Raw genomic sequence first — 18,725 nt, 5'->3', positions numbered from 1 at the left:
GATCAATACACACAGATACATCATAAGGTTAGATGCGCTGTTTCTTTTACTTAGCCCATTGTTTCTTTAAGGAAGATGTTCAAATTGTCTCACTGTCTTCCTGTCACTATGACTATGATTTGTGTGTCTCTTTGCATTTCCTCCTCTGTCTCCTTTTTGTCTGGGTCACTGCCTATGCTAATGTGAAAATCATGAAAAATGAATCAGACATAAGATGGTACTTGAAAAGTCAATGACAAGAGCCAATGAGAGGATGAAAGGGGAAAACAAGGTCACCACTGGTTGATTTTCTCTCACTATAACAGAATTGAGAAAGATCACATGCCACTTCTCTTTACTGTAGCAATATGTTAGATTTGTTTCTTTTTTAATCTTCCTCCAAGCATGTTACGTCCAAAGTCTAGCTCTAGTCACACAATAGAGGCGTCACCAAATCAACAATTATTAACTAGGATCAATCTATAATATAATGTTAAGGTTAAAGTTCACCACAGTTAATCTGGCTATTCTATTCTAATTTTAGTTCTTTAGTCTTCTTTGTGGTGTAGGCCTATAGGGAGCGGCTCAAAACAAAAACATTTAAACAGAAAGAGGTACTACAACTATAGAGATAAATCACTGTTAAAAGTGTTACAGCTATTACATTAAACCACTGTAATCTAGAATTTGTGAAATATAATATAGTACTGTAAGATTACATTTTGTGTGCTGCAATGTGGTTCAAAGGTGGTGTTGTTGTGCATATGCAAACCATCTCAGCTTCCTTTAGCCTGCATCCTGCAGTTAGCCCCATGACCTGCTGTGTTGTCTCAATAACACCAATAAACTTCCTGTAATATAGTATTTTCAGAATATACTTACTCATGCTCTTTGGGATAAAAATCTGGCCTTTCTGAAGCAAGGGGACATACCCATAGCAACTGACGTCAAATCTCTCTTAGGACTCTTCCCAATATCTTTAGCCAACATAACCTCAGTGGAGAACTGTAATTTTCTATGTCAACATATGTTTTTGACTATTACCTCTCACTACATGAGTAGTGCTTCTAATGCTTTCAACAAAGGACTTCACTGCAATAAAAATGGACTTCCCATGTGTCACTATGCAAAAGTATACTTAAGGGTTCACTATGTGACTTCTAGGGTGGTCCACTACCTGCTTGTCTCCATGGAGGTGTTATTTATTTGCCTGGAATGTTCCACATTAGGGCATTAAACATATCCTCCTTGCATTTGTTCAATAACAAGTGTTTTATAGCTCAAAATGCCTTAAAAACATGAATTCTGCTTCTTCATAGATGTAGTCATTAACCTCCATTGTGATTACCAACTTTATTTCAATAGTGTGGAATAATCGAGGCAAAACCAAGCAGCCTGTTACCCATGGCACAGAAGTAAGCATACTTTTCTTCAGTGTTGCCTTTGTACAGTCAAGTAAATGCACTTGAATCAGGCTAAAGGGGCTGGAGCACTGGAGTAGGTCTTAATGTAATGTATTACTGAAGTTGGTGGGGACTTGGAACGGATGTATGGTTACTTACTGGCAAAGCTCAAGCAACCCGGCAGCTGTTTAGATGATCTGTTCGTCATCAAGACCCCCCTCTCTCTTTCTCTCTACCCCTCCCAAAACTCCGCTCCCCTTCAGTCTCTCATGAGAGCGTGGTGAATAGCTCCTGAAATAGAGCCCACTGAAGCGAGGAGGGAAAACTCTGAAAGCTTTATACAAGAAGGGGGTTGTTGAAAGACACAGAGAGGAGAGAAAGCGAAAGAAAGACTGGGATAGACAAGTGACGCCAACCTGCAGTATACTGTGGAAATCCAGAGGGGAAAAGAGGGGATTGAAAAAGTTGCAACATAAAGACAAGGCCATCGCGATAAGTGAGAGAGGAGACTGAGAAAGGAGTGTGTGAGTTGTTAGCTGAGTGAGCAAGGGAGGGGGAGGACATAGAGGCGTGCACCATGAGAGGCTGAGTGCTTTGGCTAAGGGAAAGTTCACTCCACATTTACCCTGGCATGCAATAGGAGGAGATACGGTTTATACTTAACTTTTCAGCAATTTTGAAACATTCTGTGTGGTTTTTTTTTTTTTTTGTTTTTTTTTTACACTGAGAAAAATACTCTTACCAAGGACTACATCTTGAGTCTTCACACCACATTCTTAACATGAAGTGGGGAAAGGAGTTCCTTCTACTACTTGGTAAGTTGTCTTTTAACATCTGCTTGTCAGAATCTAGAGAAAACACTGGAACAATGAGTAGAGCTTCAGACATTTGACATTTGTTCACTGTTTGCGTACAGCTATGAATGTATGAAAGAGAAGCGACCGCGAGACCACAATGTGCAAACTGGGAGCTAGGGGGAAGTCACAGTATTAGTGTTATAATGAAGCACTAAACCACTTAAACCATTGTTATTTTGTATTTGTGTAGAAGAGAATAAAACAAACTACCATAAGAAAAACATGTAAAAGTGAAACTCAAAGTTGTCCAAGTTGGAGATTCTTGGTTACATAGAGTAATTAACTGAAGATGAATGAGCAATGCTGTTTTTGTTAACGAGCCCAAATCACTCAATTTTCTGAACTATGTTATAATTTTGTTTCCTCACCAAAAACATACCTGGAGTTGTATTTTCTTTCATTCACACATGCCTAACACACAAACCCTGCAGATTTAGACTGAGTCCTTCTCTTAAACATAAACCGCTCTGTTCCACCTTGCTCCACTGTGTTTTTAAACTCCATACATCTTCACTAGAATCATTTGGATAATTTCAGCCCTGGAACTGACTATATCTACTGAACTAAAGGTAAATGGTGGCCGTTAACCTGAAAATGACTGCTTCATGACATCATAAGGTGGAATGGAGCATTTTGAGCTTTGGAGATTTAGACATAAAAATAAAAGAATTACTCAAACAATTGTGAATGAAACAAAAGACAACTCTGTGTATGTTTCTGATGAGCTAACAGCTAACAGCATAATAAAATAGCTTAAAGCTCACAACAATAAATTTTGTATGTTTTGTGACCTTTAAAGACTATACGAATAATGTCAATTCATTTCTGTACAGTAGACTGTGAAGGACAGACGATTGAATACACTTGTTTGGACTGGCCTCTGAGTGGGATGGTGAATCATTTAATCATTCTTGAGAAGAATGAGGTCAAATTTCAATCAAAATTCAGTCAAGAACACCTTTCAATGTCTTTGTGTGTGTGTGTGTGTGTTTTTTATTCCAGGGCAGAATTGTTACTATAAATGCTTGTATTTACAAAATTGAAAGTGAAAAATGAAAAATAGAAGCTCATTATATAAATTGACTTCTTGTCCAAAAGCCCAGACACTGGTATCACTGTGACATTTTAAAGAAACATAACCTATTTAACTTGAAAAATGGACACATAACTCTGATATACCACTGAATTCAGAATTTGCCAGGACCATAAATTGTACACACAGAGCTACTACAAGCTACTAGCGATAACTGTGTTGTCCCAATGGACAGGACAACTCTCCGTCAAAAAATAAAAAATGTTTGCAGATGAAAACCAGTAGTTTTGAAACCGCATCAGTTCCAAGAGACTACAAAATTCTATATTGCACAAGATGCACTACGTCAGCAACAGCACACATGTGATTGTAACTTCTCTCTTTCTGTTTCGACCAGTAATTTTCTTTGGGAAATGGTCAAACCAGAGAAAAGACATGCACAACTTTCATTGGATATCGGAAGTCAGCTGAGCTTGGCACAAAGTCATGCTGTCCGTATTTTGAGGTTTTTAGTCATAAAGTCATTGCTGGTCACACATTCTCTCTCACTGCTGTCTGTGGTCATAATAAGGGAGACTCTAACAGAGGCTCTATTGTGACTAAAGCAGGGAAACGCTCAGACTTGAAAACTGTTTATCTCACGCTATACAGGGCTGTGTCTACCCCTATAGTAACATGTGTACATTGAGTGTAAACGATAGGCTTTTAGGGGTCAGAGACAGGAATTCAACATGGAAAAATTAAACAATATGTATAGGGATGTAAAACTGCATATATATATATATTTATGTTCTGTGTAACTGAGAAGAGTGGAGCATTAATTTTCTTTTAAATGGTGCAGTTGTCTGGTCCTCAACAGTGCAGAGGGATAGAGAGAGATTCCCCCAGACTTTTTTCCTAAGATGGAGGTCCACACTTATTTGTCTGGGATAATCAAATTTACATCAAAACATCAAAAACCTACTGCTGTTTAGAAGTGAAAGTAGATTCTTTATTGAACATTTAATTTTTCTCTTTACTTTTTTTTGGGACCACTGTTTTAGAACATTAGTTCCAAGTTGTCTGCATAGTCTATGTGCATGTTAATATTATCACTGACCAAAATTTTTCTGTTAATCTTCATTAATGATAAACCTTTAAAGGGCCCATATTACGCTATTTTCTGATCTATGTTATAATGCTGTTTCTTGCTGTTTTATTTCATTCACACATGTTTAACACACAAACCTTGCAGATTTAGGCTGAGTTCTTCCTTCAAACACAGAACACTCTGTCCCACCTTGTGATACAGGAAGTGCACCACTGTGTTTTAAACTCCATACATTACTAGAATCATTTGGATAATTTCAGCCCTGCAATTGCCAATCTCTACTAAACACATAGTAAAAGGTAACTTTTAACTTGGAAAATACTGCTTCATTACATCACAACGTGGACCAGACCATTTTGAACTTTGAAGATGTAGACATGAGACAGACTAATAGAGGGTTACTCAAACATGTGTGCATGAAACAAAACAACTCTAGGTATGTTTTTGATGAGGTAACAACATCCTAACATAGCTTAAAGCTCGCAAAAGTCAATTTTGTGTAATATAGGATGATTAGGACATAGTCCTGTCCAGTCAGCATAACATGGTTCCAGTTCCAAGCTAAATAGCTTGCATAGATTGTGGTTGATTAAAAATAATTTTCAGTAAGACCTAAATTGTAATAAGTGAGTCTAATAACACATGACTAAATGTATGTCACTTGTTTGCTTATAGATTGGTGCTAAATTAAGTACAGCAATTTGATTCGTACATAGCCCAGCAGCTCAGCTCCTCTGAATTTAGCCCATAGAACTATAATAAAAAAAATTGTTTAGCCTTACCCATCGCATTTAAAACACCAACTTTTTAGAGATTCTACAGCATCATGGCTGCTATTTTTTTTTTTTTACTTTTTCATTGTAAATATTTTCCTTTAGGCCAGTAGACTGTGGGGTGCTTTTAATTAGTTTACCCAGTTATCTTAAGAAAGAAGCCTTTTGATTTAGAAAGGTGTGAATAGACAGGAACCATTGAATGAAGTTAACTTCTGCAGGAAGTTAACCCAACGTTATTTGTTTCTGTGCTTAGCATGGTTAAACAAAGGTACTTTTAAGGACTGCTTTATTTAGGTACTTATTTAGGTTATATACATATACATGTAGTGCCCATACAGTCTATGGTAGTGCCATACTGTGGAACATGCCAGACAATATCTGCATGGGGAGGAGCAGATCCTCCACCAGAAAAGTTACACAGTGCACCTTTAAAGATGCACTGTGTAACTTCTCGTGGAGGGTCCACCAAAAGCTTGTCTCCATGGAGTTGTTATTGCTTTGCCTGCAACGTGACACATTAAACTAATCTATCTCCATGAAGATAAGCAAAAACTAAACTAGGCCAAGATACAGGTCAGATCTATGGAGATGCGTCTCAGTGTATATTTTTAATCAATAAAACATTTGTAATGGAATAGATCCAAAACCGACAAGTTTAATACCAAAACAAATCAAAACAATCACCTCCCCGAGAAGACAAGCAGGTGGCGCACCCTCTACCAGAAAAGTTACACAGTGCACCTTTAACAATAAGACTGTTGTCCTCAAAATTCCTTGTTATGCAGTTGTGGTTAGCTTTCAATATTCAGTTAGCCCTTAAATGATTTACCCATTTACTTTTACATAATTACAATATACTTTCTGTGTTTTCTAGGTTTTATGTGTGTGATGGCAATATGCATCACCCCATGTAATATAGGATTTCAGTCAGGTCCAACTGGCTGCACTGGTAATGAACACATTTTCTCATACCATTTTAGGAAGTTCTCTTTCTGAACAAAAATACAGCTATGTCTTACTTAATTGTCCTTAATTGTAGCATATGTCTTATCTATTTTTATCCATACTAATAAAACTATTTTAAAACTGATTGCAAGAAAAATTATTCATAAGTAGCTTGTACTTTCATAACTGATAAATTATTAATGATTTGTGTTTGATCTTTTTTTTTTAAATTTGTTTTGTTAATTTGTTTTAGACGTCAATGAATGTGATACTGAGAACCCATGTCCAAAGCATTCAAAGTGCTTTAACACAAATGGTAGTTTCTATTGTCAGTGCTTGGGTGGATACAAAAATCATGGAGGGACTGTGAATTTCACCTTGGGTGGAGACTGTCTAGGTAAGTGATATAGCTCTAAATGTTAGATAAACCAATGTTGTTTTCTTGATTCTCACTAAAATGTGGTTTCTCTGTTTGGTACAGATATCAATGAGTGCACAGAACAATCAGACATATGTGGACTGGGCGCCAATTGTTCAAACATCATTGGGGGCTACAGCTGCACCTGCGATTCTGGTTATTTCAACAACACCAGTGTTTATCCACGGGGGGTGTGTGCAGGTGGGTCTGCTCATTCTCTTTCTCAATAAACTTGCACAAATAAAAACGTTATTCTAAAAGATGTCACAGTCTTATGACTATGACATTATGACACTATGACATAATGCGTGGTGATGTATAATGTACAAACAGGAATAGGGAAATTTATATTATTCATAGTATTTGTTCATATCATGCAACCATGTAAATGCAGTGTTACTCCAGTATTCGTAGCTCACAATGATTACGCTCTTTTTTTATCAGGTAACTGTTAACAATGTTCTGAATAATTTAACTAACAGTTGTATGTTTCCCTTGGAAGAAACCTTAAGTGGAGGGGCCATTCAGTGCCATTGTTTCACAGTCGATTCAAAAGCTATTTGTAGAGTAAGATTATTCCATAAATGGACTATCAGCAGCTGTGCTTTTGTTTGTCTCCAGGTTTGCCATTACTTCATAATCTTAAATAAGTAACAGAGATCAAATCACCTGTATTACATGACAAATTATCCCCTTTCTATGTACTTTTTTGTTTTTGCAATGATTATAGCTACCTACATTCGCTTATTTCTTCAGGTAAATGGGTAATAAAACGCTCTGAACATCTTTTCTATAGAAATTGCAGACGAATATTTAACCTCACTCATAAAAGATGTAGTAAACTCTATAAAAATATTGTGAAATATTTCTGTTGTTCGTACAAAAAGCTGTGCTCTTTATTGAAATCTATAAACTTCCTTTTAACACTTTCACATATGACTTCATTATCTCTGTTTTTACATTTTATTTACAGATATCAATGAATGTAAAGATGCCAAATTAAAAAATGAAAAAATCTGTGGCGAAGGGAATTGTACGAATCTCAATGGCAGTTACTATTGCAAGTGCCCGGGAGGCTACACAAACTTCAATAACAAGAAGACTCCATGCTCAGGTGCAGTAATTTATCTCAAAAAAGTGTTTAATTTGTCTGATAATCTGGCAATTTTGTGATATTAACCCTGATAACCTTTCTTTTTATAAAAATTGTAGCATCTTATTTTCATTGATAACATTCTTAATTCAACCATTCTTTCCAGCATAGTTCCATAATTTATCTTTTCCATTTTTTTTGCCTCAACCTTGAATGCTCAATTTAACTTTAACAGCACCATTTGCTGTGAATTATGTAGATCTAGATATGATTTTCAGACTGTTGGTTCATGATAACATCAGTCAATGGAAATAAATGTCTTATCTCAGGCGCTTGTACCAGACACCAGCGAGCTTTCATGTCATCTCTACATTATTATTTTTACAGTTTTGGACTGTGACAGCTTCATTTCACCTGGGATGGTAAGTTACGTGTATGCATAATTTACTACAGAGTAATGTATGACCCATATAAAATTGAGACAATTATAATTTACATCTTTAGTTTGATTTAAGAGACGCTCATTCTGAGATGCATGATAATATTTTAAAGGATTGGTTTACAGTATTTAGGACAGGTGAACAGATCAAAAAATAGTTAATATGTGGTGATTGTTGTTTTGAAGATATGCAATTGTGTAAACTCCAAAATAAGGATATAAAGTGATCATTTCACATTTGTCTGAGACTTAAACTTAAACTTGTTTATTTAAAAACACATTTAACACATTTCTGTTGCATTAGCATAGTAAAAAAAAAAAATGTGTAGCCGTCCCCATTCACCCACAAATACCTTGATGTGTTATATGAATTAGTGGCTTCATGTTGTTCAGTGTAAATCTGTGAGAGGGAATTTTCTTCAGTTGCTGTCTGTGCTGAACCCTGGAAATAAATTACCCTTGTCAGAGTTGACCGAGTAAAAGCTACTGAGAAGAAGCAGATGAAGATTAATGTTTACGTAATTGTGTTAGTTATAATTATCTAATACTGTATATTTTGTTATATGAGATGCTCTACACTGTTTTTCTGCAGACAGTTAAATATTATACTCTTTTGGCAGTGAATCTATTGAGTAGTGTGCTGCTTTGAATTCATCTACATAAATAATTTCACTTTCCCAAATTGTTTGATGTAAGGCTATAATAATATCTTCTCTTCTTTCTAAGTGCAGTTTCTTAGAACCAGTGACGCATTAAACCAACTCTACCTATTTACGGTTAGTATAATTGAACCTTATTCTATTTTGCTTCGTAGTCTCCCTCTCCATCACTTAGCGGCCTGGCAGCCATTTTCTCCATGATGAGGAACAGCTGTTTGGCTCTATCCGGCTCTACAGTGCCTGGTGAGGGGAAGGCTAATGGAGAGGCGCTACTGGAGGTTAGAAAAGCACTTATAAAACACACAGGCAGACGCCAAAATGGTCTTCAGGTGTTTTACTGTTTATCTTTTTTTGGGACAGAAATTTTTCACCGCCACAGAGACTGTTCTGTCACCCTTGCAGCAGCTGGACAGTGATGAGGATATGACCGACTTGCTGCATACGGTGGAGGACTCCATCAGGTTTATTGGCCCACAGCTAAAGCACAAAGTCAACAGGATAGAGACCACACAGACTGGTGGGAATTACACTAATTTTACTTATTTAAATCTCTTGACAAGGATAATATTAAGGCTGTTACTGATTTTAGGCACCACTATTGTTTGCAAGTAACAAAAAGCAACAAAAGTTGTAGGAAATATAAAAAGTGAAAGATATCATAAGTACTAATAAGAGTTCCAATTATTTACTCTAAATATATCCTCAATCAATCAAAATCAACTATTTGTGCAATGACATTTTATAACAGGATTCTGAACAACAAAAGTGCATGTATGAATTATGTTTTTAAAATAGTTATTGTCTAAAATAAACATATGGACAGATGCTGAGATCGCAGTGGAGAGGGGTCGCACCCGACCGACTGGAGCAGTGAGTCTGTCCAATGAAAATGCACACCTCAAAACGGATTGGGCCACAGCATCTGGGACAGGCCCCTATCCTGGTATTTCTTTATTATTTTTGCACTTTTTTGTTTATAGTGGTTTCAAATTGTGTGTGAAAGTTATTATTGGTTTTCAGGGTTCACCATGGCTGCTCTGTTGAGTTATAAAAACTTGGAGAAATATGTAAAACAGTCTTTTGATGGGCTCAAGAAACAGGAACAAGGCAAAGCAGATCCATCATTTCAGATCAACTCTAAAGTGGCTTCTGTTGTTGTGTCCAATCCTTCCACTCAAAACCTGAGCCACCCGGTCTACATAACACTCAAACATATTGAGGTATGTAAGGAAAATGTGCTTCACAATCTGTTACTTCAAAATAATATTAGGCATGTAGAAGTACAAGGTAGTTGACAAAGAAATTAAACTGATTTTTTATTTTTTTTGCATGCAGATCATTCAGAGTGACCTAAACCTTAGTTAAGATTATTGCTATACTGTGCATTTATTCCTGAAGGTGCAGTAAAATGGTGTCTGAAAACTACTCAGAGAAGTTAGACAAATAAATCATTCAGTGCATACTTAATATAATTGTAGAAAAGTAGCATAATTTATTTGATAAGAGTAGGCAATTTTCTGTGCGTCATTCTCTTGAAGTTTAGATATCTTATCTTTTGAGGTTTACCATGTTGTTTACAGGCCAATAAGGAGAATGACACGCTGAAGTACAAGTGTGTGTACTGGAGTAAAACTGGGGCCTGGTCCACAGATGGCTGCAGTAAATATCTGTCTAATGCCACACACACAATCTGTTGCTGTGAGCATCTGAGCAGCTTCGCCGTCCTCATGGCTCTGTATCCTATGGAGGTAAGTGCCCCAAAGGAGATTCGCTCAAGAAATCATACACAATTGTCAATTTGATTGAAGTTTCTTACACTAAACATGCAACAATGATGCAACAAATTACAGGTTCATTCCAGAAAATACTACTTCATCAAATTTTCTAAATTTTCACATCCAATACCTGTTTTTTTTTTAATACCATTTATGGACTAAAATTTGAATGTATATTGAGTTGCCCCAGTCTTAAAGAAGAATAAATCTGGACTGAACAAAGCTTTTACACAGTGCCCAAAGAATAAATTAAAGCGCAGTCAATTAAAAACAGATTAAAATACAATGCCATAATTAAAACATCTTCCAAGTCAAGTTATCTCGCGACTCCCAGCTCAGAGCTTTGCAATCCCCCTGCGACCTACTGTTGTAACTATACAGTTGAAACTATAACTGAGAAATTGTTGTAACTTTGCTAGAATAAATGTTTTTAATCAGACTTGTTAGTGGTATGTTATGTATTGATTTGGCAGGACCACACTGTTCTTATGTCATTCTCAACTTAGCCTGTTAAAAGACTTCAAGATTTCCCTGCTCATCGGTTTGGTTTTGTGGTCTAAACTGTCACTGCTCGTACTTCTCCAAACCTAAACTATTTTCCATCAGCAGCAGCCATCTGTTCTCCATGAAACAGTCCTCATAAATACATTTGTCTTCACCAAACAGTAAATAGACAAGTGCAATAATGAACAAACCAAAGGAGAGAAATGAGAGCGAGCATGCTGCTGCTGCTTCATGTGTAAGGCAGCTGCTAGCCTATTAAGGATAAAACTGCTAACTACTTTTTCCATCTTGAAATATTTACAGAGAATGGAGCAAATGTTTTAGTTAGATGTGATGTGACAAATGCTATTAACAAGTGTTGTTTAAAACTTTTGAACTGGTTTAGATCTAGGATTTCTCATCATTGTGAAATGGGCCTAACATACTGGCATTTTTACATGGAAATAAAACAAGTAAGAAATCACAAGTGATAAGAGTATAATTGTGAGATAAGGGTTTTGTGGTTCAGTGGAATATAGCATTTATCTGTGAAGTACAGGCAGTCTTTGACATTGCGAGATTGCATCAGCACCTCTAACATTCAGTTAATCAATACTTCAATCTAGTCATATTTGTTTTCTTTATAATTGTGTGGATTTTTGTTTATTAATGATCCATCTTCAGACTTTGTACTGTGTCCTGCTTAAAGGCTTGTTGTTTCCTCATCATAAAACATACCAGGAGTTGTGTTTTGTTTCATTCACACTTTTACCACACTAATTCTTCCTAATAGTTCTAAAGAAAACACTCTGTTTCACCTTGTGATGTCTTGTGATAATACAGCAAGGGCTCCACTGTGTTTTACAACTCCAGACACCTTCACTAGAATCCATTAGATAATTACAGCCCTGGAATTGCCCAACTTTACTGAACTAAAGGTAAAAGGTAGCTGTTTACTTAAAAACTGTCACAAGGTGGAAAAGAGCATTTTGAGCTTTGGGGATGTAGACAGACTAATACAAAAAAAAAAATTGAAACGTGTAAATAAAACAAAACACAAGTCCGGGTATGTTTTTGATGAGGTAACAACATTTTAACATGACACAAAGCTCACAATAATTCATCTTGTGTAATATAGGACCTTTAATTGCTGTTATTTTCTCTAGCATACATTTGGCCTCCAGCTGGTGACGAAGATTTGCCTGATCATCTCCCTGTTGTGCCTGGTCATGTGCATCTTCACATTCTCATGCTGCCACTCCATAAAAGGGACGCGGACCACCATCCATCTGCACCTCTGCATCTGTCTCTTCATCGCCGACCTGGTCTTCCTCGCTGGTATCTCACAGACTGAACCTGTGGTATGTTTAGACAAGAACGGACGTCACCCTTTTAGCTGTTAAAATAAACATTACAGAGTTCACACTAACCAGCCATAAAACATGTGGTATTTGACAATACACACACAAACCTCCTCACCTCAGGACAAAAGACATGGTTAACCTACTTAAGTTTTTTATGGCTTATTACACCAAGTCTCATTAACATGTTTGCCCAGCTTTATCCACTTTATGAACCTACTATTTGGCTATTTGTGGTTCCTATTCGCTTTCCTCTTCCTCTTAAATGCGTTTCCTTTGTATCCTCTTCCGCTTAACAGCCAAAACAAGGGAACTGATCTTAATATATCCAACTTCCCAAAATTAGGTAAATTAACTATGCGGCTGAATATTAAACTTTTAAAACTGTTGTAAATTAACACTAATATATTATGGACAGTGGTGGTTAAATAAGTCTATGATTATCTTTATTATAATTTAAACAACAACTTAAACACCTCCACTGATTTGCTGTAGCGATAATTGGAGACCACAAAATATAAAAGCAAATTATTGAATTTTAGTTATAGTCTAGATAAAGAGGGGATTGAAAGCTGGGAGGTACATACGGTCATTTGGTTTAATTTACATATTTGTTGTAACTTTATGAATTTGGCCCTGAAACCTTTTTATTTAGCATTAACCTAATTTACTCTAGAGATATTGCAAATTTCCTTAAATGGGAAAAACAAGATCCTGCAGAAGTAAAAATACAATTATGAAATTTTGGGGGGGGTTGGGGTCCAGACCATCTCACAGTCAGCCTAAAAGCCACTGAAGACCCCCACTCCAGAATACAATTCTGAGACAGGGCCAGTGATAGTTAATGACAAAAAGTCACTAAAGAAACACATTATTAAATAAGCTATTATCAATACCAAAACATTTTCAAGTATAAGATAAAGTAGAGTAAAGTAAAAGTTGTTTTGCTTTAAATATATATATATAATGTTTGAGCAATCTAATCTTAGTTTCATTTGCGTTTTTAATTAGGGTTTTATCTTGTTTTTATATCTCAGGGTGGCTGCCGGGTTGTTGCTGCTCTGCTCCATTACTTCTTTCTGGGGGTCTTTACATGGATGTTGTTGGAGGGAGTGCAGCTGTACCGGATGGTGGTCCTTGTTTTTAATGCCACACTGCGACCTCTGTACCTCTTTGCCTTTGGCTATGGGGCGCCTCTCGCTGTTGTCATTATATCTGCCATCATACGACCTCAGGGATACGGCACAAACCAGCAGTGAGTACAAAGTTAAGTTAATTATATTGAAAAGCATGCTACTTTCAAAAACAATTACCCGTTAATGTATAGAATACAATAGTTGCTTCACAGGGCAACTCTAACTGTATTAACTAATCAAAAATAGATTTTTAGCAAACAATGAAGGCATCAGTCACATTTTACTGTTAATAGCACAGTAATAGTGCTGCTTATATATGCAGATGGATGTGGTGACTTGGATTGCAAAATATAAATGCATTTTGAAGCCATGCTTTCATATTATTAAAAAAACAACAAGTTTCCTGGTAATTATGTACCAGTAGTCATACACTTTTTTACCATGCTATTTCCATATTGTTACCAGCTATTGTGCTGTAAAGTATTTTATTTATTTTTTTACCTCTTATACTTTTACACACAGGGCTTCCTGTCAAGTTTGTAAATGAAAAAATTTAGCACCAACATTTTTAGTTTCCCTAAGATACAAATGTTGCATTTCTTAATAATAACAGATGCACTGGGGCATCCCTACCGACTGACGGGAATTCACTCTAGTATTACAACAGAAAATGTACATGTACTGATGTACATGAATAAATATATGTTAAAGATACACTATGTAACTTTTCTGGTGACAGGTCTGTCTCCTGCTTGTCTACATGGAGATGTTATTTCTTCATCTGAATGTTGTATAGTGAAGCATTAAATGTATCTGTCTCCGTAGACACAAGCGCTGGTGCCCCTGGCCAAATTACAGTTCAGACCTGTAAAAGTTTGTTCACAGCGAGGACACATATTTTTCACTATATTTTTGAGTAATGTGAACATGTGTAATTGGATAAATGTAAAATAGATTAGTTTAATATGATATGGTTGAACCCTACAGGCAAGGCAATAAGATCTCTATGCAGACAAGCTGATTAAGTTACATAATGCACATTTAAAACACAAGCAGCTCTGTACCATGTTAATTTAGTTTGAATTTTGAGACCCCTGATGTGTGTGTGTTGTTGTGATCTCAAAAACGGTTAGTAACGGTAGTTATATAAGTGTTGAGTGTGGTATGTCATTACACCATCAGTCACACAAGCCTCCATTTATCTCAGTGGTGATGTAAACTAAATGTACTGAAAAGCATGTGTTTCTGCTTTCTTTTAGCTGCTGGTTGTCTCTGAAAGATGGCCTCATTTGGAGCTTCTTTGGCCCAGTGTGCGTCATAATTATCATGAACGTCGTATTCTTCATCCTAACTGTGTGGAAACTGGCTCAGAAGTTTGCCAGTCTCAATCCAGACCTGTCCAGACTGCATAAAATTAGGTGAGTTTAGGTGTTTTTATCTAGACATACTCGCTGCTGCTTTTAATCACACTTGTCATGCTCAAAGTAAGTCAGTTAGTGGCAGCTCGGGGAATTGGAAAATACTTGAACGGAAAGAACCAGGACCAAAATGTAAGGAATGTTTTCTTATGCAAGGACTCATTTGTCTCCAGTGCCACCAGTCTATGCTTTGGTTTAATACTCAAGGCGCCATTCATTTCAGCTTTTAGGGATTCTTTGGATGCTCATTATCATATAACATTTACATAAATTTATTTGATAAAGAGCTTAAGTACAAAGAGAACAATGCCATTTTTTAGTCTTCACGCATTCAAGAAATTTATTTTCTGACCTCATCTTAAAAATACTTGTATGAATAATTACAGTTTACGGTCATTATTATGGAACAAATGAAGTTAGTGTGATGTGGGATGTGAGTCTGTCTGAAAAGAAAATGTGCTGCATAGATTCACCATTGCATTTACAGCTACTTAGGGTAATGAATCATATCTTCTTTTTTATTAAATTGGTTAGCTACCAGAATCAAGTATGCCAGTTTAACCAACCAAACTCCTTGTTGGTCATTTTCTATATTTGTAGGGTTTAAATAGTTTGGTTATGATTATTTTGGAAGGGAATTGGTCACCTGCTTGTGTCCATGGAGATGCTTTTGTATTTCCAGGGATGTTCCACAGTTTGGCATTAACTTGGCCTGTTGGTGCTACCAGCTTGTCTTCATTGAGATTACTTTAATGCCATACTGTTGAACATTCTGGGGAACAAAGTACAGACGTATCCGAAAAGCCAAACAGGTGGCGGACTCCCTTTAAATTACCACTAAAACAATTTTACATCAGTAAATACTAGACTGAATCAATCGGGCTTAGGTTTAAGCCTATAATTCATTCTGATGTCATGGACTGAGCTGTTTTTGTGTAAAAAAAAAAAGACAGGAAACAAGGAGTGAAAAGAATGTTACATAAAAGACTCTCCACCAAACTGCAAGTCAGGCCCCAGCCACTGAACACGTCTTCAACATTCACGTTACAAAGGGCCTTTCAGGATCTTATCTTTATTTACTTTAAAAGTTTTCTGAGGGAGTTTCCGTACGCTGAGTCATACAAACGTCTGGAGTCCTGTTAATATTTTGTGTTTTCTTATCTTCTTTTCCACTGCCTCCTCTCTTCTGCAGAGCATTCACAGTGACAGCCATAGCCCAGATGTGTATACTCGGACTCATGTGGGTGTTTGGGGCTTTCCTGTTTGAAGGGGCCGCAAACTCTGCAGTGGCGTATATTTTCACTATCCTCAACAGTCTGCAGGGGGCACTGGTGTTTGTCATGCACTGCTTACTGTCTAAACAGGTAAGACAGTGACCTGAGTTTAAGCTAGTGTAGAGAAAAACAAAATCTTAGGCGTTCCCATGGAACAAAATGGTAATTGTTTATTTAAGCCATGACAAATAGATAGATAACCACCCTGCCAGGCCCCAAAGGAAAATATTTTATATATTTTAAAAGGAATTTCACTTCTTTTTTATAGTCTACCACTATAAGAAAGTGTTCTATTCTGAGAATGTTGTGCAAATTAACCCCGTTAACAGCAATCATGAGTAATCAGACCATTGAAAAAATAAGGTTATTACTTGTCCTCAAAATATCGTATTATGGTCTTTATGAGAAAAAGTGAGCGGGATCGCTAACCTAGAGGAACACTAGTTGGTTACTGACTATTTCTTAAACTGAACCTAATAAATAATTTGTTTTTATGGTAACATAGGCCAGAATTGAGGGGATGCCATAAACTGTTACTTTTAGAAACCCTTAAAAATAACTTGGTTTCTTCACTGTAATTTGCGCAAAGCCTCTCAGGCCTCTTCTGCCGCAATTCTATCTGAATTTTGTTCTGTTGGCGCCCTCTGCAGGTACGAGATGAGTATGCGCGCCTCTTTTCCTGCATCTGCACACCAGAGAAGAGATACTCAGACTTACTCAGCAGCACAAATCCTTCCAGCAGCCAATCACAATCACAGGTCAGTATAATATACTTATTGTTAATGTAAGGATCTCTACAGTTTCCAAACTGAATATTCTGTTGATGTCTTTTGTGTCTTCATGTAGGGGTCTCGGAGTGGCCAGAACACAGGAAATTCACAAATCTGAAGAGCAGGACTTCTCAGGCTAAAAAAAAACCTCTTTACCTTTACCTTTTCAGTTATTATTTTTTACTATTAAAGTTTTGCTATAATGCGGAGAGTCCTGAACTGGATTTGGGATCCCATAAAGTTTTATATATGTCTACAAATTCAAGTTTCAAAAAGGACTTGTGTGTAAAATAACAGAGAAAAAACATTTCATTAGCTACTTATTTCCTGGGAATTGTAAACCGAGCAAATAAACATGCTTGATAATAATTTAGAAGTACTAGCTTTCACAGAAGATATTTTGACTGAAAGACTTTTTGTCTGAATCTTTTTGTTTGTTCAACACATTTTTAGTGAAGTAGAAGCCAAACGGTAATGACTACAGAATGTCCCTATGTGATATAATATGACCTTCATAGTGGACAGTCTATATAAGCATAAGCTGTACTGGTTTTAGAGGGAGAAAATTCAGTTTATTCTATTTATTTTTAACAAAGCTTATAGCAACATATGGGAGATGTTTGTTGTTGTACTTGTTGCATATGTATGTTTTATGGGCATACCACCTTGTCAATTCCTGACCTTGTGTGATTTCAGAAGCTAAGCAGGGTTAGGCCTGATAAATACCAAGTGCCACAGTGAAGCAGCAGTGGCTCTGGTCCAAATGGCCATTGTGTCCTTAGACAAGACGCTTCACCCACCTTGCCAAGTATGAATGTGGTATGCGTGTGTGCGTGTGTGTGTGATTTGTGGTGGTCAGAGGGGCAGATGGTGCACGTTGGCAGCCTCAATCTACCCCAGGGCAGCTGTGGCCACAATAGTAGCTTACCACCACCGTGAATGAATGAATAATGTACAGCATCTGGAGAACCACTGCATAAGATTAATGCGTAATTGTTATGGATACATTTATGAAGTGTCTCTTAAACTTGGGAAACTATTGACAACAAAATAAGTGTTTTCTTTGTCACTTATGGCTCTCCATCATTCATAAATGTTGTATTTTGAGTATTGCAGCTTTGCTTTATTCAATTATCTGTGACATTTTAATGCCCACAAGCAAAAATAGACCCTGTTTAGATGATCTCTGGGTCTTAGTTTCCTGTGGGACCCAGACTGTTTACCTTCTTAAATTCCTTGTTTCTTATCACATTAATTGCACCCTGCAAACACTGTCCGTCTGTAGAAACTGCATCAAAACCTCTAGTTGTTGTTGGGAGCTTTTGATTTATTTTACTGCACTTTTGCTGTCTGAAAACTTGACACCAGCGTTACTGTTAACATGCAAAACAGTTTACACATTGTATAAAGCTAGAACTGTAATATATTTCTTAAAGGACATCTTTGATAGTTATTGTTTTTTGTTGTTTTGTTTTGTTTTGTTAATCAAGTTTTATTTTGCCTTATTTTTTCCAGCTGTCCTCTGGATGCGTGCACCACTTTTTACAGAACATGTGTATATATTTTATTGTTATTATGGCATTGTGAAAAGCTTATGCTTTATGAAGCATCTTGTGAATGTAAAAACTTCTACAAAGGTATATGAGCCTATTTTTGTACTTTTTGTTGTATGCTTGGTACTGTTTTTCTTCATAGAACTATTACACAGATTTTTAATAAAGCTTTTTTAGCAATTACATTCAAGGGTCATTGTAAATTGATGAAGAAACTGTTGTTATGCTTTCCAATTTAAGATGAAGAAATATTTTCCATAGAC

The 18,725-nt window shown here is 36.5% G+C and overlaps 1 protein-coding gene across 1 annotated transcript; it reads left to right on the top strand.

The window, feature by feature from the left end:
- Window positions 1–1,721: 1,721 nt before the first annotated feature.
- On the top strand, window positions 1,722–18,647 carry LOC110166146 (adhesion G protein-coupled receptor E1). The gene is made up of 17 exons (XM_020931347.2): window positions 1,722–2,197; window positions 6,013–6,087; window positions 6,337–6,480; window positions 6,565–6,702; window positions 7,475–7,615; window positions 7,982–8,016; window positions 8,848–8,970; window positions 9,053–9,209; window positions 9,516–9,635; window positions 9,713–9,912; window positions 10,273–10,440; window positions 12,117–12,311; window positions 13,349–13,566; window positions 14,707–14,865; window positions 16,058–16,229; window positions 16,790–16,897; window positions 16,986–18,647. Exons 1-17 carry the CDS (start codon window positions 2,164–2,166, stop codon window positions 17,025–17,027), a joined length of 2,229 nt encoding a protein of 742 aa, XP_020787006.1. The 5' UTR covers window positions 1,722–2,163; the 3' UTR covers window positions 17,028–18,647.
- The last annotated feature ends 78 nt before the right edge of the window (window positions 18,648–18,725 follow it).

The sequence above is a fragment of the Boleophthalmus pectinirostris genome, unplaced genomic scaffold (genome assembly GCF_026225935.1).
Source record: "Boleophthalmus pectinirostris isolate CB_2022bp ecotype Guang Dong unplaced genomic scaffold, ASM2622593v1 HiC_scaffold_22, whole genome shotgun sequence".
Lineage (NCBI taxonomy): Eukaryota > Metazoa > Chordata > Actinopteri > Gobiiformes > Gobiidae > Boleophthalmus > Boleophthalmus pectinirostris.
The sequence above is the reverse complement of the archived record's forward strand: the minus strand, read 5'-3'. Positions and strand labels throughout refer to the sequence as shown.

Bases quoted from the DNA above. Each gene is read 5' to 3' on its own strand.
- LOC110166146 (XM_020931347.2), top strand. From the start codon at position 2,164: ATGAAGTGGGGAAAGGAGTTCCTTCTACTACTTG. The intron at 2,198-6,012 runs GTAAGTTGTCTT...TGTGTTTTCTAG, and splicing joins GGAGTTCCTTCTACTACTTG to GTTTTATGTGTGTGATGGCA. The intron at 8,971-9,052 runs GTTAGAAAAGCA...TTTTTGGGACAG, and splicing joins ATGGAGAGGCGCTACTGGAG to AAATTTTTCACCGCCACAGA.